At 47.8% G+C, this 26,236-nt stretch overlaps 1 protein-coding gene across 1 annotated transcript in view; it reads right to left on the reverse strand.

Annotated features, from left to right (window-relative positions):
• The window catches only part of LOC311041342 (uncharacterized protein), a gene marked incomplete at its 3' end in the record, with an annotated part of 90,586 nt that overhangs the window by 19,052 nt on the left and 45,298 nt on the right, over positions 1 to 26,236 (reverse strand). Inside the window, exons 15-22 of the mRNA XM_084086250.1 lie at positions 20,218 to 25,979; positions 16,046 to 18,240; positions 14,979 to 15,080; positions 8,942 to 9,082; positions 8,464 to 8,580; positions 6,090 to 6,191; positions 5,487 to 5,591; positions 4,692 to 4,873 (exon numbers count right to left, since the gene is read on the reverse strand). Coding sequence (XP_083942376.1) covers positions 4,692 to 4,873; positions 5,487 to 5,591; positions 6,090 to 6,191; positions 8,464 to 8,580; positions 8,942 to 9,082; positions 14,979 to 15,080; positions 16,046 to 18,240; positions 20,218 to 25,979 — 8,706 coding nt within the window. The remainder of the gene's footprint in view (positions 1 to 4,691; positions 4,874 to 5,486; positions 5,592 to 6,089; positions 6,192 to 8,463; positions 8,581 to 8,941; positions 9,083 to 14,978; positions 15,081 to 16,045; positions 18,241 to 20,217; positions 25,980 to 26,236) is intronic.

The raw sequence follows: 26,236 nt of genomic DNA on the forward strand, positions 1-26,236 counted from the left end.
ATGCGGGCTAAAACTCTTGATCATGCGGGCTAAAACTCTTGATTATGCGGGCTAAAACTCTTGATCATGTGGGTTAAAACTCTTGATTATGCGGGCTAAAACTCTTGATTATGTGGGTTAAAACTCTTGATTATGTGGGCTAAAACTCTTGATTATGTGGGTTAAAACTCTTGATTATGCGGGCTAAAACTCTTGATTATGCGGGCTAAAACTCTTGATTATGTGGGTTAAAACTCTTGATTATGCGGGCTAAAACTCTTGATTATGTGGGTTAAAACTCTTGATTATGCGGGCTAAAACTCTTGATTATGCGGGCTAAAACTCTTGATCATGCGGGCTAAAACTCTTGATTATGCGGGCTAAAACTCTTGATTATGCGGGCTAAAACTCTTGATTATGCGGGCTAAAACTCGTGATCATGCGGGCTAAAACTCTTGATTATGCGGGCTAAAACTCTTGATTATGCGGGCTAAAACTCTTGATCATGCGGGCCAAAACTCTTGATTATGCGGGCCAAAACTCTTGATCATGTGGGCTAAAACTCTTGATTATGCGGGCTAAAACTCTTGATTATGCGGGCTAAAACTCTTGATTATGCCGGCTAAAACTCTTGATTATGCCGGCTAAAACTCTTGATTATGCGGGCTAAAACTCTTGATTATGCCGGCTAAAACTCTTGATTATGCCGGCTAAAACTCTTGATTATGCGGGCTAAAACTCTTGATTATGTGGGCTAAAACGCTTGATTATGCGGGCTAAAACTCTTGATTATGATGGGCTAAAACTCTTGATTATGATGGGCTAAAACTCTTGATTATGATGGGCTAAAACTCTTGATTATGCGGGCTAAAACTCTTGATTATGCGGGCTAAAACTCTTGATCATGCGGGCTAAAACTCTTGATTATGCGGGCTAAAACTCTTGATTATGCGGGCTAAAACTCTTGATCATGCGGGCTAAAACTCTTGATCATGCGGGCTAAAACTCTTGATTATGCGGGCTAAAACTCTTGATTATGATGGGCTAAAACTCTTGATTATGCAGGCTAAAACTCTTGATCATGCGGGCTAAAACTCTTGATTATGCGGGCTAAAACTCTTGATTATGATGGGCTAAAACTCTTGATTATGCGGGCTAAAACTCTTGATTATGATGGGCTAAAACTCTTGATTATGTGGGCTAAAACTCTTGATTATGCGGGCTAAAACTCTTCATTATGTGGGCTAAAACTATGCGGGCTAAAACTCTTGATTATGCGGGCTAAAACTCTTGATCATGCGGGCTAAAACTCTTGATTATGCGGGCTAAAACTCTTGATTATGATGGGCTAAAACTCTTGATTATGCGGGCTAAAACTCTTGATTATGCGGGCTAAAACTCTTGATTATGCGGGCTAAAACTCTTGATCATGCGGGCTAAAACTCTTGATCATGCGGGCTAAAACTCTTGATTATGCGGGCTAAAACTCTTGATTATGCGGGCTAAAACTCTTGATTATGCGGGCTAAAATCCTTGATTCTGCGACGAAATATGCGGGGGTTTTTGCAATTTTATGCGGTGGAATTGCGGGAAGTTGCGAAATATGCGGAAAGTTGTGAAATATGCGGCAATATGCGAAAAATGCGATATGCGAAAAGTTGCGAAAAATGCGAAATATGTTAAAAGTTGCGAAATATGCTGAAATATGCGATGCGAATCGCATATTATGCGATGCGGCCTTTTTGAAAAAGCGTTACCCCCGCATAATTATGCGCCATTTTGCTGATTATGCGGTAAATTCTGCGATGGCATAAACGCATTTTTCCGGAGGGTCTACTCTATATGATAGTCAGTCACTTATATTTGTGGCGAAAATGTAACTAATTCGGCGGAAGTAACATTATGGTTTTTCTCACCGTCAGTTGATGCTTCATATCCATAAGAGTCAAACCGCCGCGGGGTCACTTGTTTATTTTAGGAACACAGTTCTTATTTGACGCGATATTAAACACGTCTATGGGGATTCAGAACGGGGGTGGAAAAACCGCCAACCAGGTAGACAAACCAAGGATGTGTAAATTACGTCAGACTTCGGTGGTCTATTGGCCCTCATTTATCAACAAGGCCAAATAATGGGCGTACGGCGAGATCGCCGCAACTTTGGGCATTTATCAATCTATATCCTGACGTGGTCTTCAGCTCAGATCTCACCACGTGTCACAGGCAGTTTGTAGACTTTGGCTGAACCCGTTTGTTCCATAGTGCAGTGGTTCTCAAATACTTTTTCATGTCAAGGACCCCCCAAATTGACACTTATTAGCCCGCGGACCCCCCATTTCAAAAGATATGCCTCAGGGACCCCCGTAAGAGAAGATTTTTTACGGCTCTCTAGCAGTGATTCTCAACCATTTTAATGTCAAGGACCCCCCAGTTTGACATGCATTAGAGAGGCTACGGACCCCCATTTCATGGCATTTCTATCTCTGGGACCCCAATTCATATTGTAAAATCAATGTTAATGTAACTCTGAGAGTGTACAAATGGAACCAAATGGACCCGTTAGGGTCCATTTGGTTCCATTTGTACACTCTCAGAGTTACACACCCATAAGGGTCCATTTGGTTCCTATCCATCATTTAGCTGGGGACCCCCTGGAACACCCTCAAGTACCCCTGGGGGTCCCCGGACCCCACTTTGAGAACCAATGCCATAGTAGACCTGTTTGACAGGCATCTGGACACATGTATGTATCCACTCATAAATGTATATCTAACACACTAATAAATAATCCCTGTGAAAATAGAACATTTTATAAACACGTTTAAACAACGCAATGTCAATGCGACGCGTTGTGAGCTTGTAGATCTGCTATTTTCAAACTATACGAGATCAGACATTTAACCCATTAAGACCTGGAACTGTGTCATTTTTAGATGTGAGCTAAAAAGCATTATTTTACACTTTGGGCTATTCAAAAATAGCAGATCTACAAACTCATAGCGCGGCACCGAGTGCCGCGCTATGAGTTTGTAGATCTGCTATTTTTGAAAAATCGTGAAAATGTGTGCAAACTTTTGAATATATATATTTTTTAAAGCGAACATTTGTAACTCAAATCTTTGCTTCTGGGGGGGTCCCTGGAACAACATATGTTGATGGGGGTCCGCTAAACCAGTTGTGCATGATTGGCCAATACGCTTGTGCAAGGACGCGCTGTGATTGGCCAGTAGCCACTTTGAGTGACAGTTGGGGCAAACGGTCTCACCAAAACATTATTTACTATTCTGTCCCTATCGGTACATAACTCGAACGGCGCTGAGTCGACTAGCAGACCATTGGCCGGTCGACGCGGGCACTCGCGCCTGGAGGCGCTCGGGCGCGTCTCCTCGGCCTCAAGGTCTGCTGAGTCGGCGCGCCTCCGTCATGGTCCAAAACTATACTTTATCGGCGAAAAGAAATAGTCCGCGGTTGTTTGAAAAAGGCACTTCCGCGTTGGCCACAGAAGGGGGCGTGTTTATAGCACAACTGGTTTAGACTTTGTAATGTCGCGTCCAACACACACCAGCCTTCGTCCACATTCATGTTCTCTCCAGGCTGTCTCTCATTAACGAGGACGCCCGTCTGAGTCTCACTGGGAAATGGTAACAGTCTACATGAGACATGACGGCTTTATTGGACGCACACTGCTCGGTATGGGTTAAATAAATGAACATACAAACGTACTCCATTCATGGCGATGTGGTGTCATTATGCTTTGTCTGGTCGTATTCTGGTTCTTCACGTGGTAAAATCGGGGCGTTTCTTAATCAACATGCTATCTTGATTAATTGAATACATACATACATAGGACCACAGTGGAAACAAGTCCTTCTAGCCTTAATGTCTGACTGTACCTCATTACATTTATGTTAACACATTGGCTGCCACAATTATTTATTTATTTCCTACAGTAGACTGCCAGACTTTTTCAATGAAAAAATAAAAGTACTCAGGAGCCGAGATACAGAATTTTTAAGTTTTAAAGGGGCTACACCATGAATTTCATTTTTTTTTTAGGTTTTAAGTATTTTTTGGGCTCCCCAGTGTCTCTTGTACCCAATTTTTTTTTTTTTTTTAACATTCAGTCATTCATGCTCATTTCATGGATTTCCTGAATGGGCGTGTCTGAACAGGCCATTTCAGAATGGCAGGGCGAGTGATGTCACTTGCCCTGATTTTGCATTGATGATGGCCAGACAGAATTGCTCAGTAGCTCCCCCCTGCCCAATAGGACGTTTTGGTATTGCAGCTGAAAAAGCTTGGAATGACAGACAGTCAGATTGTGAGAAAAAATATCTGGATGTTTTTTAGGCTTACAACCTGTTTAAAACGTATTAGGGGGCAATATTTATATATAATATATATGTTTTTAATTCATGGTGTAGCCCCTTTAAGTTAACAAGGAAGTGGATGGGAGTCTAAATCTTCAAAAAATCATATCTCCTTGGTCTTTGGGTCAAATAAAAAAATAAAAATAAAAATATATATATATATATATATATTTTGATTTTTTTCTTTTTTTGAAAGAACGCAGATCTGCGTACATGGCAGCCAATGTGTTAATAAGGTAATCAATCAGAAGGAGGCGGGTCTACAGCGGCAGAGACATTTTTAAAAGCCATTCATTGGACAAAGAGAGACACAACAGGGATATGATTGACAGGCGAACCCACCATTTGCACTTCCAGGCTCCCTTGGGCACGGTGTGAAGGGGCGGGGCTAAGCAGTAGGTGTGGTAACTGATGTCACAGTCGTCACAGAGGAGGAGTCGGGCGGGGTCGCTGGCCTCGCCGCACGACTCGCACACCGTGCACTCCAGACAGCGCCACCCCATGGTCAGGATGACCCTGGTTATCTGTTCATTAGCATAATGTCACATTATTAACATAATGTAACATAATTAACATAATTAACATAATTAACATAATTAACATAATTAACATATTCCCGCCTATTCAAAGGCGTTTTCCCGCCTATTCAAAGGCGTTTTCCCGCCTATTCCCGCCTATTCAAAGGCGTTTTCCCGCCTATTCCCGCCTATTCAAAGGCGCTTTCCCGCCTATTCAAAGGCGTTTTCCCGCCTATTCAAAGGCTAAAATAGCAAAAATAGCAGATCTACAAGCTCAAAACGCGTCGCAGCGCGACGCGTTTTGAGCTTGTAGATCTGCTATTTTTGCTATTTTCCTGGCCATAGGTCCAGTAGAATAACACAGTACAGACACACAGACTGACCCATAGAACCAGTAGAATAAACACAGTAATAAAGGTGTGTATGTGGTTGTGTAGCAGTGTGTAGTTACCTTAACATTGACACAGTAAGGATGGTAACATTGTGTATATGTGTATATGGGTGTGTATGTGGTTGTGTAACAGTGTGTAGTTACCTTCACATTGACACAGTAAGGATGGTAACATTGTGTATATGTGTATATGGGTGTGTATGTGGTTGTGTAGCAGTGTGTAGTTACCTTCACATTGACACAGTAAGGATGGTAACATTGTCCACACTGGGAACAGGACAACAGTCGTCCCTCGGCTCCCCGACCGAAACTCCCACACACCACGCACATGTCCTGTATGCAAATATATGTTAATTAACCTCATTAAATATGTTACACTCTCACACGCGTCATGTATGCAAATATATGTTAATTAACCTCATTAAATGTTACACTCCCACACACGTCATGTATGCAAATATATGTTAATTAACCTCATTAAATATGTTACACTCCCACACACCACACACGTCATGTATGCAAATATATGTTAATTAACCTCATTAAATATGTTACACTCCCACACACACATGTCCTGTATGCAAATATGTGTTAATTAACCTCATTAAATATGTTACACTCCCACACACCACACACATGTCCTGTATGCAAATATATGTTAATTAACCTCATTAAATATGTTAACACACAAGCTTAAAGGAAAACGTCACATCCGGTTTATGACGTATTTGACTGTTTGAGCCTGGTTGGGGGAGGGGTCAGATGTAGTGAACAGACAGACAGACAGACAGACAGACAGACAGACAGACAGACAGGCAGGCAGACAGGTACCTGTCTCAGGGTGTAGTGGTCAGATGTAGTGAACAGTACTACGGTGTTGTGCATCGAGTTCTCCTCTTCATCCTTAGACTGCATGCACTGCTCTATGCTGGCCTGTAGGGGGAGAGAGAGAGAGAGAGACAACGTTCTGTAGACCCCTTGACTGATAAGCAGTCTGTATACACACAGAACCAAATGAACCCAAAATAAACAAAACGTCCCTGAGCAAGACTCTTAACCCCTAATTGCTCACAGGTTCTCATTGGAAACGAGACCGCAAGGACTTTCATGAACGACCTGTTCAAAGGAATTATCCTTTAGCCTTAACACATTGACTGCCTGAATTATTTTCACTGCCTATTGTTATTCCTGCCAGAGATTTTTCAATGAAAAAAAAAAAAAGTACTCAGGAGCCGAGATACAACATTTTAAAGTTTTAAGTTAACAAGGAAGTGGATGAGAGTAAAGATCTTCAAAAATTCATATCTCCTTGGTCTTTGGGTCAAATAAAAAAAATAAAAAGTAAAAAAATATATATATATATATATTTTTGTTTTGCTAAAATCGAGTTAACTCGATCTTGGCAGGCAATGTGTTAAAAGGAATTAAAATAACCTAGAGCCCCGTGCGTGGCTAGGGGCCCGACCGCCCATAGGACCTCTAGTAAGACCCACTGCTCATAAGATACAATGTTAATAATAATAATAATAATAATAATACATTTAAAGCTGCCGAGCAGAAGGCCCGGTCACCCATACTACGTAGATTTGGTACCAGGGACATCGAGGAGGAATCTGCTGGTAGATCTGAGGGTGCGGGTGGAATTTTGTGGGGGCCTAATTAATTTCTGTAGGTAGGGAGGGGGGCAAGTCCATTTATTAGACCCTCCAGAAAAATGTGTTTATGCGATCGCAGAATTTACCGCATAATCAGCAAAATGGCGCATAATTATGCGGGGGTAATGTTTTTTCAAAAAGGCCGCATCGCATAATGTGTGCATCGCATCGCATAATACGCGCATCGCATAATATGTGATTCGCATCGCATATTTCCGCATATTTAGCAACTTTTAACATATTTCGCATTTTTCGCAACTTTTCGCATATTGCATATTGCCGCATATTTCACCGTATAAAATTGCAAAAAAAAAACCCTGCATATTTCGTCGCAAAATCAAGGATTTTAGCCCGCATAATCAAGAGTTTTAGCCCACATAATCAAGAGTTTTAGCCCACATAATCAAGAGTTTTAGCCCACATAATCAAGAGTTTTAGCCCACATAATCAAGAGTTTTAGCCCGCATAATCAAGAGTTTTAGCCCACATAATCAAGGATTTTTGCCCGCGTTTTTCTGGAGGGTCTAAGTAGTCCAGTCTAGAGGAGATAAAGGCATGGACGAGTTTCTCTGCGTCTGACAGGGTGATGTTAAACCAAATGAACCCACTGCTCATAGGATACAATGTTAAACCAAATGAACCCACTGCTCATAGGATACAATGTTAAACCAAATGAACCCACTGCTCATAGGATACAATGTTAAACCAAATGAACCCACTGTCTCTCTGACTGCTCATTAGATACAATGTTAAACCAAATGAACCCACTGCTCATAGGATACAATGTTAAACCAAATGAACCCACTGCTCATAGGATACAATGTTAAACCAAATGAACCCACTGCTCATAGGATACAATGTTAAACCAAATGAACCCACTGCTCATAGGATACAATGTTAAACCAAATGAACCCACTGTCTCTCTGACTGCTCATTAGATACAATGTTAAACCAAATGAACCCACTGCTCATAGGATACAATGTTAAACCAAATGAACCCACTGCTCATAGGATACAATGTTAAACCAAATGAACCCACTGTCTCTCTGACTGCTCATTAGATACAATGTTAAACCAAATGAACCCACTGCTCATAGGATACAATGTTAAACCATATGAACCCACTGTCTCTCTGACTGCTCATTAGATACAATGTTAAACCAAATGAACCCACTGCTCATAGGATACAATGTTAAACCATATGAACCCACTGTCTCTCTGACTGCTCATTAGATACAATGTTAAACCAAATGAACCAAATGTTAAACCAAATTAACCCATTTGTACACTCTCAGAGTTACAGAACCAGAAAGGTTCCTATCCATCAATTAACTGGGCCCTGGAACCGCCTCAAGTACCCCTGGGGGTCCCCGTACCCCACTTTGAGAAACCAATGCAGTAAACATCCTAAACATTCTTCCTCTATACTGAGAGAAAAACATCTGAATGTTTGATGGGATGCATTTCAACACGTGAGAATGAGTGTGCGTGTGTGCGTGTGCGTGTGTGTGTCCGTGTGTGTGTGTGTGTGTGTGTGTGTGTTTTCTTACTCCTGGCGACAGACTCATGCTGTCCTGCATCTTCGGTCGGCTCCGCCCCCTGCCTCCACGGCCACCAATCCCTGCTCCTCGGCCCCGCCTTCTTCCTGGAAACCCCGACCCTCTGCCCTATAGGAGGAGAGCACAGCAGTGATGTCATCAGTGTGTGCTACATCTCATCTAATTTCCCCCCCACACACGCACACACACACACACACACATGTTTAAACGTTAATGTAAAAACGTAAAAAAAAAAGGAAAAAAAAAAAAAAAGGAAAAAAAATCGTTTAAAAAAAAAGGAAAAAATATCGTTTAAAAAACAAATGTAAAAAAAAAAAACGTAAAAAAAAACGTTAAAAAATGTTAAAAAAAACATACACACACACACACACAGGTTCTAAACCTCTGGTCTGAGGACCAGCAGAGGGTCCACATGGAGCCCGGTCCCACGGGACCAGCATTATTATACGGTGCGTTTTGATTGGTTTACCACTCTAGGGCTCCAGAGGGGTGTGGTTTCCGCTGGGCGGGGCTTAGGGCTTAGGTCACTCCCCCCTCCCTCCCCCGTGGAATCCTGGGAAGACAAAGGAGGGGGGCTGAGCGCCCTGCGTCTCCTCCACCAACCAGAGCCCTGATGAGGAGATGAGGAGGAGACAAGGAGGGAGGAGACAAGGAGGTAGGAGACAAGGACGTAGGAGACAAGGAGGGAGGACACAAGGACGTAGGAGACAAGGACGTAGGAGACAAGGACGTAGGAGACAAGGAGGGAGGACACAAGGAGGTAGGACACAAGGAGGTAGGACACAAGGAGGGAGGACACAAGGAGGGAGGACACAAGGAGGGAGGACATAAGGACACAAGGAGGTAGGACACAAGGAGGTAGGACACAAGGACACAAGGAGGTAGGACACAAGGACACAAGGAGGTAGGACACAAGGACACAAGGAGGTAGGACACAAGGACACAAGGAGGTAGGACACAAGGACACAAGGAGGTAGGACACAAGGACACAAGGACACAAGGAGGTAGGACACAAGGACACAAGGAGGTAGGACACAAGGACACAAGGAGGTAGGACACAAGGAGGTAGGACACAAGGAGGTAGGACACAAGGACACAAGGAGGTAGGACACAAGGACACAAGGAGGGAGGACACAAGGACACAAGGAGGGAGGACACAAGGAGGGAGGACACAAGGACACAAGGAGGTAGGACACAAGGACACAAGGAGGGAGGACACAAGGACACAAGGAGGTAGGACACAAGGACACAAGGAGGTAGGACACAAGGACACAAGGAGGTAGGACACAAGGAGGTAGGACACAAGGACACAAGGAGGTAGGACACAAGGACACAAGGAGGTAGGACACAAGGAGGTAGGACACAAGGACACAAGGAGGTAGGACACAAGGACACAAGGAGGTAGGACACAAGGACACAAGGAGGGAGGACACAAGGACACAAGGAGGTAGGACACAAGGACACAAGGAGGTAGGACACAAGGACACAAGGAGGTAGGACACAAGGAGGTAGGACACAAGGACACAAGGAGGTAGGACACAAGGACACAAGGAGGTAGGACACAAGGACACAAGGAGGGAGGACACAAGGACACAAGGAGGTAGGACACAAGGAGGTAGGACACAAGGACACAAGGAGGTAGGACACAAGGACACAAGGAGGTAGGACACAAGGACACAAGGAGGGAGGACACAAGGACACAAGGAGGTAGGACACAAGGAGGGAGGACACAAGGACACAAGGAGGTAGGACACAAGGACACAAGGAGGTAGGACACAAGGACACAAGGAGGGAGGACACAAGGACACAAGGAGGTAGGACACAAGGACACAAGGAGGGAGGACACAAGGAGGGAGGACACAAGGACACAAGGAGGTAGGACACAAGGACACAAGGAGGTAGGACACAAGGACACAAGGAGGGAGGACACAAGGACACAAGGAGGGAGGACACAAGGACACAAGGAGGGAGGACACAAGGACACAAGGAGGTAGGACACAAGGAGGTAGGACACAAGGAGGGAGGACACAAGGACACAAGGAGGGAGGACACAAGGAGGTAGGACACAAGGAGGGAGGACACAAGGAGGGAGGACACAAGGAGGGAGGACACAAGGACACAAGGAGGGAGGACACAAGGACACAAGGAGGGAGGACACAAGGACACAAGGAGGGAGGACACAAGGACACAAGGAGGTAGGACACAAGGAGGGAGGACACAAGGAGGGAGGACACAAGGACACAAGGAGGGAGGACACAAGGACACAAGGAGGTAGGACACAAGGACACAAGGAGGGAGGACACAAGGACACAAGGAGGTAGGACACAAGGACACAAGGAGGTAGGACACAAGGAGGGAGGACACAAGGACACAAGGAGGTAGGACACAAGGACACAAGGAGGTAGGACACAAGGACACAAGGAGGTAGGACACAAGGACACAAGGAGGTAGGACACAAGGAGGTAGGACACAAGGACACAAGGAGGTAGGACACAAGGAGGTAGGACACAAGGAGGGAGGACACAAGGACACAAGGAGGGAGGACACAAGGACACAAGGAGGTAGGACACAAGGACACAAGGAGGTAGGACACAAGGACACAAGGAGGTAGGACACAAGGAGGGAGGACACAAGGACACAAGGAGGTAGGACACAAGGAGGTAGGACACAAGGAGGTAGGACACAAGGACACAAGGAGGTAGGACACAAGGAGGTAGGACACAAGGAGGTAGGACACAAGGAGGGAGGACACAAGGACACAAGGAGGGAGGACACAAGGACACAAGGAGGGAGGACACAAGGACACAAGGAGGTAGGACACAAGGACACAAGGAGGGAGGACACAAGGAGGGAGGACACAAGGACACAAGGAGGTAGGACACAAGGACACAAGGAGGTAGGACACAAGGACACAAGGAGGGAGGACACAAGGACACAAGGAGGGAGGACACAAGGACACAAGGAGGGAGGACACAAGGACACAAGGAGGTAGGACACAAGGAGGTAGGACACAAGGAGGGAGGACACAAGGACACAAGGAGGGAGGACACAAGGAGGTAGGACACAAGGAGGGAGGACACAAGGAGGGAGGACACAAGGAGGGAGGACACAAGGACACAAGGAGGGAGGACACAAGGACACAAGGAGGGAGGACACAAGGACACAAGGAGGGAGGACACAAGGACACAAGGAGGTAGGACACAAGGAGGGAGGACACAAGGAGGGAGGACACAAGGACACAAGGAGGGAGGACACAAGGACACAAGGAGGTAGGACACAAGGACACAAGGAGGGAGGACACAAGGACACAAGGAGGTAGGACACAAGGACACAAGGAGGTAGGACACAAGGAGGGAGGACACAAGGACACAAGGAGGTAGGACACAAGGACACAAGGAGGTAGGACACAAGGACACAAGGAGGTAGGACACAAGGACACAAGGAGGTAGGACACAAGGAGGTAGGACACAAGGACACAAGGAGGTAGGACACAAGGAGGTAGGACACAAGGAGGGAGGACACAAGGACACAAGGAGGGAGGACACAAGGACACAAGGAGGTAGGACACAAGGACACAAGGAGGTAGGACACAAGGACACAAGGAGGTAGGACACAAGGAGGGAGGACACAAGGACACAAGGAGGTAGGACACAAGGAGGTAGGACACAAGGAGGTAGGACACAAGGACACAAGGAGGTAGGACACAAGGAGGTAGGACACAAGGAGGTAGGACACAAGGAGGGAGGACACAAGGACACAAGGAGGGAGGACACAAGGACACAAGGAGGTAGGACACAAGGACACAAGGAGGTAGGACACAAGGACACAAGGAGGTAGGACACAAGGACACAAGGAGGTAGGACACAAGGACACAAGGAGGTAGGACACAAGGAGGGAGGACACAAGGACACAAGGAGGTAGGACACAAGGACACAAGGAGGTAGGACACAAGGAGGGAGGACAAAAGGACACAAGGAGGTAGGACACAAGGAGGTAGGAGTGGAGACAAGATGAGGGAGGAGGAAACAAGGAGGTGAAATGAGGAAAAGGAAACAAGGAGATGGGGGGGGGGAACAAAAACATGGAGGAAAATAAATGTCAGATAATGTTCAAAATGAAAATAAAACATTTGAATTATGATAATGATTCAAATAAAACCTTATGAAATGATGATAATGATTTATATAATATGATAAAACTATGTTTAACACATTGGGTGCCAAAACCGTATATATACGGTTTTTGAAAAAAAAAAACTTTTTTTCAATTTTTTTTTTTTCATTTTTTTTTTTTTTTACCTTCTAAGCACCAGGAGATATCATTTTTCGAAGATTTTGACTCCAATCCACTTTCTGGTTAACTTATGACTTCAACAGCCTGTATCTCGGCTCCTAAAAAATGGTTAAAAATCCTGGCACTCAGTGTACTCTGTTTTTAAAAAAACCTGGCACCCAATGTGTTAAGATAAAATGATTTAAATACAATGATAAAAGCATTTAGAGAGAGTGTGTGGGTGGGTGAAGAGTCTGTGGACCACCCACCAAGTTTAGAGCCTTTCACACACACACAAACAGCCTACTGCCCCAGCTGTGGGATGGCCCTGCAGCTATGGGATGAATGGCTCCCGGGGTTGCCAGATCATGTGCGCATATCCCCCCCCCACGGGTATGGACTAGTGTTAAAATAGAGAGCTTGTAGATCGTCTATTTTCACTGAGCAACATGACATGCCTGAACCCTAACCCTAACCCTATGGGCAGCCTGTAGACTGAACACCAAAACGCTCGTCCAAAAACACTGTCGCCCCCGCGGCAAATCCGGCGGTATTCCTAAACGTAACCTCAGTAAACGATGCCTAAACCTACCTTAGGGTTAGGGTTAGGGTTAGGGTTAGGGTTAGGGTTAGTAAAACGCTGCCAAAAACCTAACCTTATTCCCTAAACTTAACATCAGTAAACTATGCCTAACCCTAAACGTATTTCTAACCTTATCCTCAGTAAAACAAATACGAGAACCAATGGGGCCATGAGTTTTGGTGCGACTCTTCCGTTTGCCTATCAACGCGAGTCGCCACACGCAGTAGCAGTGCACCGCTGAAGAAAGTGTTTTCGTTTGGTGGAGCCGGGCCGGCACAAACAAAGAAAACATGTCCGTAATTTGGAGATATTTTACAATTGAGAGGGTGAAAATTTTGCTTTTTTTTGCGGTTTTGGACGAAAAATTCGCGTTTTTTTGCGGTTTTGGGCGAAAAATTCACGTTTATTTTTTTTGGTTTTGGGCGAAAATTTTACGTTTTTTGCGGTTTTGGGCGAAAATTTTGCGTTTTTTGCGGTTTTGGGTGTCCATGGGTGCGTTTGAACATTCTTTATGCCGCTAAAACCGCAAAATTTTTGCCCAAAACCGCAAAAAATTGCAGCACAGCAAAGTGCAACGACGTGAAGCCAACGTTCCGAGGGGTTGGAGAAAGTGTTTCATGGTATATTCTGTTCCAGTATAGGCGTTGTATCAGCGAGCTGTTCCACCTTGTCTGAACGTCTTGCTGAAGACGTTTTGTGTCCTGCCCTAGCTCTGTTTGAATGTCTTCAAAGCGGGACTGACTGTGCAAACTTGAGAAAATTAATCACTATTCTCCTTGTGTTAGCGAGGGCATCATCTACAGTACACTGCACTGGGAGAGAATCCCCTCGTGAACAACTAGCTGCGATGCGACGCGTTGTGAGCTTGTAGATCTGCTATTTTCAAATAGCCTAGGTATAAAATAGGGCTAAAGTGGTTAATGTATGTTTTATAATATCATAATTTATATCTGAAAAGTAACTAGTAACTAAAGTTTGCAAATAATTGTAGTGGAGTAAAAGTACAATTTTTTCCTCTGAAATGTAGTGGAGTAGAAGTAAAAGTATTGGAAATTGGAAATACTCAAGTAAAGTACAAATACCTCAAAATTGTACTCAAGTACAGTACTTAAGTAAATGTACTCAGTTGCTTGCCACCACTGATGGTGACTGAGAACTTTAATCCTTGTAGAGCAGGGTTCCCCAATTAGTTTTCCCCAAGGGCCAAATCCTGTCACGGGTGCCAAGATGAGGGCCGGTGCCCTCGCGCGTGTGGGATTTTTTTTTTTTTGCGTTTTTTTGGGCGGGTTTTGAGCGAACATTTCGCGGGTTTTGGGTGGATTTTGATTTCTGTTTTTGTCAACTTTATTTCGATTTTTTTTTTCCACCCTCTAATCTAGCTAATTTGACGGTTATTTTAGGCCTGGGGTTCTTGTGTGTTGTAATTTTGACAGACAATTTGTAAGTGTGTGTGAATTTGATTTTTGATTTTTTTTTTTTTTAAAACAAAAAAAAAAAAAACTTTTTTTCCCAAAAAAAACTTTTTTTTTCCATAAAAAAATCTTTTTTTTTCCAAAAAAAAAATGTTATGCCAGGAGTCGTCGCGGGCCGCCTATTGGGGAACCCTGTTGTAGAGCGTACAGTAGAGAGTACAGTAGAGAGCGTAGGGTACCTGTTTGACGGGCGGGCGGCCGGGGGAAAACTTCCTCTTGGAGATCGCTGGTTTTCCCATTCCCATCTTTGGAGTCAAAGAGATGATGGTAGTGGGAGGAGCCTAAACACACACGCACACACACACACACACACACACGCACGCACACACTCACACACTCACACACACACACACACACACACACACACACACACACACACGGGAGTATGGTCAGTTTTTTTTTTACCAGCTTGTCAATCATGCTGGTCTATATATATATATATAAATATATATATATACTTGTTCATGACTCTCTCCCCATTGGCTGTCCTTTAAGCCAATGGGGAGAGTCCACAGTGCCTTCCCATGCTCTGAACGGGCGTACGGTCACAGACTTCAGTCGCTAGCGCTAACTGACAGTTAGCGCCATAGACTGTAAAAAAAGAATGGACAAAGTCTACAGAACAAAAATGAAGCCGATAGTTCAGGAACATGCATTCCTCCATCGTTAATATATACAGTTGGCCACGCCGGAACTCAAACGCTATTGGTTGAGACCAGACACGTGACCAGCGAACCGGAAAACAACCCCCAAAAATGCTATTGGTTGTGTAGGTTATCAATCAAATCATCCCGCCCCTCCTGGAGCATAGCCTACTTTATGGTCAATTTTAGAATAAATGGGACCATAATTTACCAAAACGCATATCCTGATGATTGAAAGGAGACTTTAAACTAGCGACTGGAAGCATATAGAATTTATGACAATTTTTATTACGGTAAGAAAATCTAGTCTAAAGTTTGTCAAAAACCCATTCACTTGCGTTAAAATAAATTCTTTCTGACACTGCAGGTCGGCGCAGGGTAAAACAGCGCCTCACTCTGGCCATTCATAAGCTTCCGTGTCGGCCTCATCGTAAATATCCAAGCCTTGCCCCTTGATCTGAACGGGCGTATGGTCACAGACTTCAGTCGCTAGCGCTAACTGACAGTTAGCGCTAGCGACTGAATTCTGTTGGTCTGTACCTGACCAACTGGCACAGACACCATTTATTTAAAGGGTTAAACATATGAAGGTTAAAGGTTACCTTGGGGGGAGGTGGTGGTGTAGAGGGAGAGGAGGGGGGCTGGGGGTCGTCGCGGGCGGGGGAGGTCTCGGGCGACGCCTCGGCGGAGAAGGGAGAGCCGCGGAGGCGGACGAACGACGACGAAAGGTCCGCCTCCTGGGGCCGGGGCCCGGCAGCGGGCAGGGGAGGGGCCGCTCTTAAGCTCCGCCCTCTGCTGCGGAGGGGAGGCGGGCTCGAGGCGGCCATGAGCTCCATCACCTCCTTGTCCAACAGCCTGACGACTCCTCCCCTCCTGTTCTCCGACTCCTCCTCTTCCTCCCTCTCTGCCTCCTCCCTCTGCTCCCTCTCCTCCTCCGTCTCCTTCCACTCGTCTTCCTCTCTTTCTGACTCCTCTTCCTCTCTTTCTTGCTCTTCCTCTCTTTCGTCTTCTTCTTCTCTTTCGTCTTCTTCTAATCGTTTTTTTACGTCTTCTTCTAATCTTCTTCTAATTCCTGTTTCTAATGGTTTTTCTGTTTCAAGTCCTTCGTCCTCGTTCCGCTTCATTACGTCTAATAGTTCTTCTTCTTCTTCTTCTTCCTCTGATCTTCTCTTTTCCCTTTCTTCCTCCTTTTCCACTGGTCCTACTCGTAGTGCTCTTAGTCTGTGACTTTCTGCGTGGTTTTCAGTTTCTTCTCTTAGTTCCTCCGTTTCTAAACGTCGTTTCTCCGTTTCTAACGGTTTGTCTTCTTCCTGCTTTAGTTCTACTCTTAGTTTTTCACCTTCTAAAGGTTCTTCAGGTTCTTCTAAAGGTTCTCCAGGTTCTTCAGGTTGTTCTAAAGCTTCTTCGTCTTCTTCCTCGTTCTCGTCGTCCTCCTTTTCCACTGGTTCTACTCTTAGTTCTCTTAGTCTTTGACTCTCTGTGTGGTTTTCTGTTTCTTCTCTTAGTTTCTCCGTTTCTGAACGTCGTTTCTCTGTTTCTAACGGTTTGTCTTCTTCCTGCTTTAGTTCTTCACCTTCTAAAGGTTCTGCGTCTTCTTCCTCGTTCCCTAAAGGTTCTGCGTCTTCTTCCTCGTTCCCTAAAGGTTCTTCTGAAGGTCCTTCTAAAGGTTCTTTGTCTTCTTCCTGGTTCTCGCCGGCGGACGCCGCGGGGGGCGATCGCTCTCCTGCCGAGGTTTCAGGAAGCGATACTTCCTCCACAGGCACGCTGGTCTCCGATTGGTCGGTGTGTTTGGTAGCCGTCGCCGTGGCGACGACAGGGGCGGGTTCTACTCGTAGTTCTCTTAGTCTTTCCGTTTCTTCTCTTAGTTTCTCTGTTTCTAACGGTTTGTCTTCTTCCTGCTTTATTTCTTCACCTTCTAAAGGTTCTGCGTCTTCTTCCTCGTTCCCTAAAGGTTCTTCAGGTTCTTCTGAAGGTCCTTCTAAAGCTTCTTCTAAACGTTCTTCTAAAGCTTCTTCGTCTTCTTCCTCCTTGTCCACTGGTTCTACTCGTAGTTCTCTTAGTCTTTGACTCTCTGTGTGGTTTTCTGTTTCTTCTCTTAGTTTCTGTACACCTGCCACCTCAGTATCTGTTTCTGAACGTTGTTTTTCCGTTTCTAATGGTTTGTCTTCTTCCTGCTTTAGCTTTTCACCTTCTAAAGGTTCTGCGTCTTCTTCCTCGTTCCCTAAAGGTTCTTCAGGTTCTTCAGGTTCTTCTAAAGCTTCTGCGTCTTCTTCCTCCTCGTTCGTTTCGGTAGTGACACTACTGCCGGCGGGCGGTCGCTCTCCTGGCGAGGTTTCAGGAAGCGACAGTGACTTCAGAGGCTCCGCCTCCCCTTCTTCCTCTACAGGCACGCCGGTCGGTGTCTCCGATTGGTCGGTGCGTTCGGTAGCCGCCGCCGTCGTCGTCGTGGCGGGTTCATCGGCCGAGACGGTCTCCGATTGGCTGTCGGCGGTGGCGAGGTCGTGGTGACCTGCGGCGGTCTCTTCCGGCGGCCACGCCTCCTTCCCCGCTGATCCCCCATTGGTCGATTCTACTAGCTGGGGGAGGCGGGGGAGCTCCGCTCTGAGTGGTGGAGGGGAGGGAGGGAGGGGAGAGCGGGAGGCAGCCAATAGAGAACCAGCTCTAGTTGCACCTCTCTCCTCTTGTCTTTCTAGCTCCTCCTCTCTCTCTAGCCCCTCCTCTCGTCTCTGTAGCTCCTCCCCCTCAGAGATCTCTTCTTCTTCTCCCGTTGTTTTCACGGCGTCTTCCTCGCTCACGTCTGGACGAGCGAGCCAATCAGAGAGAGAGAAAACATCCTTCAATTAATAAATGAAATAAAGGACCCACGACTTTCGCTGTTAAGCATAAAGCTGTCATTTAATCAAATGTAACCATTTAAACCAGTGGTTTTCAACCAGTGGTCCGGGGACCACCAGGGGTCCTTGAGGGGGTTCCAGGGGGTCCCCAGCCAAATTAATAATTAGGAACCAAATTGACGCTTATATAACGTCAACTCTGAGAGTGTACAAATGGAACCTGGTTCCATTTGTACACTCTCAGAGTTAAATGAACACTGATGATGGTACTACTGTGTAGATTGGGACCCCGAAGGAATCAAAATGGTTGAGTCCCTGGCATATCTTTTCAAATGGGGGTCCCTGGGCTAATATGTGTCAATTTGGGGGGTCCTTGACGCGAAAAAAGGTTGAAAACCACTGATTTAAACCACTACAACACCCCCTGGTTTCCATTATGTGTCTATAACCATATAGTTATACACCAAACACATCTACATAATGCCTCTGATTCTTTCTATGTACAACTTTACACCGCAGGCATTTAGCAGACGCTCTTAATCCAGAGTGATTTACAGTTAACTCACTGAGTGCCATTAACACATTGAGTGCCAAAAACGGTCCGGACCGTTTTTCATAATCCTAACATGGTGTGCCAAAAACGGTTATGGCCGTTTTTGGGGAAAAATATGAAAAAAAAAAAAGATTTTTTTTTTTTTTTTTTTTTTTTCCCTTCACAGCACCAGGAGATATAATTTTACGAAGATTTAGACTCCAATCCACCTCCTGGTTGAGTTATGACTTCAAAAGCCTGTATCTCGGCTCCTGTGTACTTTTTGTTTTTACGATGTATTTTCGACTATTTTCAACTGGCTGCAACTATGGAACGGTTTACCGAATGTTTTTAATCTTTTTCCCCGGATTGTACGAGACCTCTATGTGTGTAATGAGGGGATCACCGTGAGGACGGTGATCACTGAAAATGTTTTGTGACTACTTGAAAAAGGTCCAAAAATGGTTAAAATTCCAGGCACTGGAGGTACCCTGTTTTGAAAAACCCCTGGCACTCAATGTGTTAATGTGTTTCACTTGTTTTTTACCGCTATGGCGCTGGGTGCCATTAACGTGTTTCACGTTTTTTTTTTTTTTGAAAAACATGTTCAGAACCCAAGATATCATCATCTGAAGATGTGCAGCTCCATCCACTCCTTGTTTAACTTAGAACTGAAAAAGGCTGTATCTCGCTTCCTAAGCACTTTTTGTTTTCTGTGAAAAAAACGATTTTTTTCAGAATCAATTCTCACATTTGTCAATTTAACCCATTGATACCTGGAACGCATCTGTGTCACTTTAGATCTCTTTGGGCTATTCAAAAATAGCAGATCTACAAGCTCGTAGCGCGGCACCGAGTGCCGCGCTACGAGCTTGTAGATCTGCTATTTTTGAAAAATCGTGAAAATTATTTTTTTATATTTTCTTCCGAAAAATTGTTAGGATTTAGATTTTTTTTTTAGATGCGATCTTAACTCATTCAATGCCATGCTCATTTTTGGAATTTTGGCTCTGAGTGCCACAATTCAAAATTCATTGTCAAAAAAAAAGTGCTTAGTTAGTGAGATACAGCCTTTTTAAGTTATAGGTTAAACAAGGAGTGGATGGAGCAGCAAATCTTCAAATCATCATATCTTGGGTTCTGAACACGTTTTTCCCAAAAAAAAAAAAAAAAAAAAAAAACTTTTATTTTGAAATTATATTTTTTTTTTGATTTTTTTTTTATGACGGATTTGACGGATTGTGGCACTCAATGAGTTAATGTGTTAACCTTTGCATAAGATGGCATGGTTGTCACGGCTAGGGCAAGGCGGAGTCTGAAGAGGTGAGTCTTCAGAGTACACACAAAACATAACACACACACACACACACACACACAAACACAACACACGTGTGTAAAGGTTACTCACCGTCATCAGACAGAGCGTGTTGCTGTTCACACAGAGGGGAGGAGCTACAGACGGCGCTAACAGGACTAGCGCCCGGGCTGACATCTGGACTAGCGCCGAAGGAGCTACTAGCTCGATTAGCGGCGTGACAAAGACTCATCTGAGGAGGAGAGCTACCTTGACTCGAGGTGATGAGGTGTGTTGTGGTGACGACGCTGTGGCTACCGCTAACCGTAGCGTAGCCGCTAGCCGTGGCACCGCCGCTGTCCTGAGTGGGGGGGCTACCGTGCGCGGCGTGAGGACGTCGTACGCGGCTAGCATCGGCGGCAGGGCTACGTGGCGGCTCTGTCTGAACGGAGTGTGAAGTGGCAGTAGTGGTGCTGTCCTGGATTTCTATTGGGCTAGCCGGTGTTTCGCTGTGGTCTGCTGGGCTAACATCTGTTGGGCTAGCACCGGGTGGGCTAGTAGCCGTTGGGCTATCGCCGGGTGGGCTAACATCTGTTGGGCTAGCGCCAGGCAAGCTAGCATCTGTTGGGTTAGCATCTGTTGGACTAGCATCAGTCGAAGGAACGCTCGCCTCAACCTGAACACGACCGACCGGGAGAGAGCTCTGTAGCAGCTCTGTGGCGCTAACCTCGGTTTCCACGTTTTCTTCTTCTGAGCTAGCGACGATGCGGCTAGCTTGTGTGTGATTAAGGCTGTGTGTGAAGCTAGCGTGAGCTGGGCTACGACTGCAGGGACTACCGGGGCTTTCGCTGGCCTGAGCTACTGGACTACTACTGTGAGCAGGGCTGGCCTCACAGACCTCAACGACGCGAAACGGGCTAGCAGCAGCAGCGCCCGTTAGGCTAGCGAGTGAGAGGTGTCCGGGCGCTGAGCTGGGGCGAACGGGGCTACTGACTACCGAGTGACCTGGAGTTTGGTCGTCTGCGCTACGCGGGGAGGACAGGACGACGGGACTGGCCCAGTCCTTGGCTGCTGGACGGGAAATGACACCAGAGGTGGCCAGGTGTTGCGTGAGGCCCGGACAGGTGTGGATGACACTGACTTCAATAGCACTACGGTGAACGGGACTGGAGGAGCCAACCGGTGGAGAGGAGGCGGGGCTACCGCCGTGTGATGAAGAGCTACAGCCAGCGTCGACGCTTGGGGAGCTACGATGAACGGGACCGCTTTGTGTCCGACTGGCATGAGGACTAGCATGAGGACTAGCATGAGGACTAGCATGAGGACTAGCATGAGGAGAACATGAACCGATGTGTGAATGAGGGGAACATGAACCGATGTGTGAATGAGGGGAACATGAACCGATGTGTGAATGAGGGGAACATGAACCGATGTGTGAATGAGGGGAACATGAACCGCTGTGTGAGTGTTTAGGGCTAGTAGCCGTCAACGCGCTACGGCTAGCCTGAGTATGAACAGGACTTAGGCCAGTCACTGGGCTGGTACATACTGGACTAACTGGACTATCATGAACCGGACTAACCGGACCAGTATGAACCGGACTAGTATGTGAGAGACTAGCTTGCGTCCGATCAGCATCGCCAGCAGCACCGCCGACGACATCTATGTCCATCTCCTCGTCCTGAGGCAAAACAGAACGGATTGGGCCGGCCCGTAGCGTGGAGGAGCTAGCCCGTAGCGTGGAGGAGCTAGCTTGTAGTAGCGTGGAGGAGCTAGCTTGTAGCGTCGAGGAGCTAGCTTGTAGCGTGGAGGAGCTAGCCTGTAGTAACGTGGAGGAGCTAGCCTGTGGCGTGGAGGAGCTAGCCTGTGGCGTGGAGGAGCTAGCCTGTAGCGTGGAGGAGCTAGCTTGTAGCGTCGAGGAGCTAGCGTGTAGCGTGGAGGAGCTAGCGTGTAGTAGCGTGGAGGAGCTAGCCTGTAGCGTGGAGGAGCTAGCGTGTAGCGTGGAGGAGCTAGCCTGTAGCGTGGAGGAGCTAGCTTGTAGCGTGGAGGAGCTAGCCTGTGGCGTGGAGGAGCTAGCTTGTAGCGTGGAGGAGCTGGGCTGTAGAACTAAGGAGCCGGGCTGTAGCGTGGAGGACAGAGTGCACATAGGGGAGGGGCTAGTATGTACCGGGCTCATCTCCACTGCACAGGAGGGGCTAGTAGCTGGCGTGGCGTCAACATCAGGTTGGATATGTCTGGGCACGTTAGCGTTAGCATCGACGGCTTCTAAGCAGCCAGAAGGGCTCCTAGCGGGAGAGGAGGTCGTCTGAACGGGGCTCGTCGTTGGGGCATCCGCGTCCGTTAGCGGTTGGCTAGCTGAGCTAGCTGGTTCCACTGAGGCGCTAATAAGGCGTTTGAGGATTCCTGGTACGGATGTGTTGTGTGTGGACTGAGCAGGACCTTCCAGAGGCCACTGCCCAGGATGGCCGGATGCAGGACTGAGCCGAACGGTAGGGCTACTTGGCTGTGATGTAAGACTGGCTGAACGAATGGGAAGCGTGAGGCTGAGCCGTGTGGGCCTGTTGTTGTCCCCGGTAGGGCTAACGGGCTGTGATGAACCGCCACGAACGGGACTGACAGGACGCTGACACGCTGGACTGCAGGGAGCAGAACGCCACCGACCTGAAACAAGACGAATGTTGCTGGAGCTAGCATGAACTGGACTAGCATGAATGGAGCTAGCATGAACTGGACTAGCATGACCGGAGCTAGCATGAACTGGACTAGCGTGACCGGAGCTAGCATGAACTGGACTAGATTGACTGGAGCTAGCATGAACTGGAGTAGCATCACCGGAGCTAACATGAATTAGGCTAGCATGACTGGAGCTAGCATGAACTGGACTAGCGTGACCGGAGCTAGCATGAACTGGACTAGATTGACTGGAGCTAGCATGAACTGGAGTAGCATCACCGGAGCTAGCATGAATTGGGCTAGCATGACTGGAGCTAGCATGAACTGGACTAGCGTGACCGGAGCTAGCATGAACTGGACTAGCGTTGCTGGAGCTAACATGAACTGGGCTAGCATGACTGGAGCTAGCATGAACTGGACTAGCGTTGCTGGAGCTAGCATGAACTGGGCTAGCATGACCGGAGCTAGCATGAACTGGACTAGCATGACTGGAGCTAGCATGAACTGGACTAGCGTGACTGGAGCTAGCATGAACTGGACTAGCATGACCGGAGCTAGCATGACTGGAGCTAGCATGACTGCGGCTAACATGAATTGGGCTAGCATGACCTGAACTTGCGTGTGAAGGACTAGCATTAGCAGAGCTAGCGCGAGCCGGACTAGAGTTACCAGTGAAGACATGGGAACTGGAGGCAGGACTAGCATGTGCCGTGACATCTGCTGTCTCATCGGTAAGCCTACAGTAGGCTGGTGGTGAAAGGCCCGTCGTCTCATCGCTAGGCCTACGGTAGGCTGGTGGTGAAAGGCCCGTCGTCTCATCGCTAGGCCTACGGTAGGCTGGTGGTGAAAGGCCTGTCGTCTCATCGCTAGGCCTACAGTAGGCTGGTGGTGAAAGGCCCGTCGTCTCATCGCTAGGCCTACGGTAGGCTGGTGGTGAAAGGCCCGTCGTCTCATCGCTAGGCCTACGGTAGGCTGGTGGTGAAAGGCCCGTCGTCTCATCGCTAGGCCTACGGTAGGCCGGTGAAAGGCCTGTCGTCTCGTCGGTAGGCCTACAGTAGGCCGGTGAAAGGCGTTCCTGGCACAGTGTCGACGTATCCCGCGGCGTCTCCCCACGCATCAAAGGGCCAGGAGATACTGAGGTGGCAGGTGTACGGCTACTGGGAGACGTGGTAGACCTACTAGGAGAGTCGGTAGGCTTTAGCTGCTCCGCAGGGCTACTGGGAGACGTGGTAGACCTACTAGGAGAGTCGGTAGGCTTTAGCTGCTCCGCAGGGCTACTGGGAGACGTGGTAGACCTACTAGGAGAGTCGGTAGGCTTTAGCTGCTCCGCAGGGCTACTGGGAGACGTGGTAGGCCTACTAGGAGAGGTGGCGGGAGGCTTGGTAGGCTTTAGCTGCTCTGTAGGGCTACTGGGAGACGTGGTAGGCCTACCAGAAGACGTGGCGGGAGGATGGGTAGGCTTTAGCTGCTCTGTAGGGCTACTGTCCGTCTGTACGCCGGTCTGTTCCAGTGTAGCTTCTGTGTCCCGGGTAGGACTGTGTTCAGTAGGACTGCGTTCAGGCTGGGTAGGACTGTGTCCAGGTTGGGTAGGACTGTGTTCAGGTTGGGTAGGACTGTGTTCAGTAGGACTGCGTTCAGGCTGGGTAGGACTGTGTTCAGGTTGGGTAGGACTGTGTTCAGTAGGACTGCGTTCAGGCTGGGTAGGACTGTGTTCAGGTTGGGTAGGACTGTGTTCAGGTTGGGTAGGACTGTGTTCAGGTTGGGTAGGACTGTGTTCAGGTTGGGAACGACTGCGTTCACGGGCTTCAGGACTCAGCGGAGGAGAGACGACCGGCGTCGTAGGCCTACACGACGTGGAAGAAGACTGCCGAATCCGCGTAGTAGGACTAAGCCGGCTCGGCCCGGGGGTTAGGGCGGGGCCGAAACCCTGGGCCTCTTCTGTAGGCCTTCGAGGAGGGGGGTCGAGGTCACTTTCACGCGTAGGGCTACCTGAGGGAGGGGGGTGGGGGTCGGCGTCATGTGTAGGGCTACCTGAGGAAGGGTCAATGTCATGTGTAGGGCTACCTGAGGGAGGGGGGTGGTGAGAACGCGTAGTAGAGCTACGGACGACACGGGTCGTCTGTGGATCGGTAAAGCTATGGACCTCGTCCGTGGGGCCGCTCGTAGGCTCTTCCCGTACGAACGGGCGAGTAGGACTGTCGTAGGCCCGTCTGACGCGACAAGTGTCCGGTTCACGTGTGTCTTCTTCACACGTGTCTTGTTCACGCGCGTCCGGTTCACACGTGTCTCGGGTAGGACTGCGTGACGAGCAGCTCTGATGTGACGACGCGGGGCTGTGTGGGGGGGACAGTGTAGGACTAATAACGCGCCGTGTCACCGCTAACGTAGGGCTACGCGGCGTAGGGCTGTGAGGAGATGATGTAGGACTACGATGGCTCTGTTGTGGATGACTGTGCCGCTGTACTGTGACTGTATGTACTGTGACTGATGACTGTGCCGCTGTACCTCCAGGGCTGTGCCGCGCGGGGCTGCTGTGTTGTGGGGTGGAACCGTGAGTAGGAGGGCTACACTGGGCGGATGACGTGATGATGTGTGTTGTTAGCTCTGAATGCGTGTGTGCGGTGAGACGTCGTGGCGTAGGGCTGCTCTGGGCCCGCGTAGGGCTATGGGGCGTGGGGCTAACAGGGCTAGCATGTGTGGGGCTAACAGGGCTGGCATGTGTAGGGCTAAGAGGTCCAACAGGGCTGGCTTGCGTAGAGCTAACAGGGCTAGCTTTTGTGGGGCTAACAGGGCTAGCTTGCGTAGGGCTAAGAGGGCTAGCTTTTGTGGGGCTAACAGGGCTAGCCTGCGTAGAACTAACAGGACTAGACTGCCTAGGGCTAACAGGTCTAACAGGGCTAGTTTGCGTAGGGCTAACAGGTCTAACAGGGCTAGTTTGCGTAGGGCTAACAGGTCTAACAGGGCTAGTTTGCGTAGGGCTAACAGGTCTAACAGGGCTAGTTTGCGTAGGGCTAACAGGGCTAACCTCCATAGGGCTAACAGGGCTAGCTTGCGTAGAGCTAACAGGACTAGCCTGCGCAGCGCTGGCTGGTCTGAGCTCCTCTCCCGCGGCGCCCTCCTCAGGTCGACAGACGAAGCACATGTACGGGCCCGACCCCGCCCACTCACTTCCTGCGTGAGCCAGGCACGCTGCGTGGACGCACCTACAGGTCAGGGGTCAAAAGCGAGGTCAATGGGGTCAAAACACAGGTCACTGATAGGTCACAACACACAGGACTGTAGAGGTCATAGGTCACTGTAGGATAAGTATCAATATGAAAATAAGTTAAAAAAATCGCGCGCAGCGCGCAATTGTTTTTGCTGTTATTAGCGGTTATTGATGCTTTTTGGGCTAATAACCGCAAAAAAAATTGCGCGCCTTGATGTCTTTAAAACGTTCTTTTCTTCTTCTATTCAACGG

This window comes from Gymnoscopelus microlampas (assembly GCF_963454915.1).
Source record: "Gymnoscopelus microlampas genome assembly, contig: SCAFFOLD_60, whole genome shotgun sequence".
Classification (NCBI taxonomy): domain Eukaryota; kingdom Metazoa; phylum Chordata; class Actinopteri; order Myctophiformes; family Myctophidae; genus Gymnoscopelus; species Gymnoscopelus microlampas.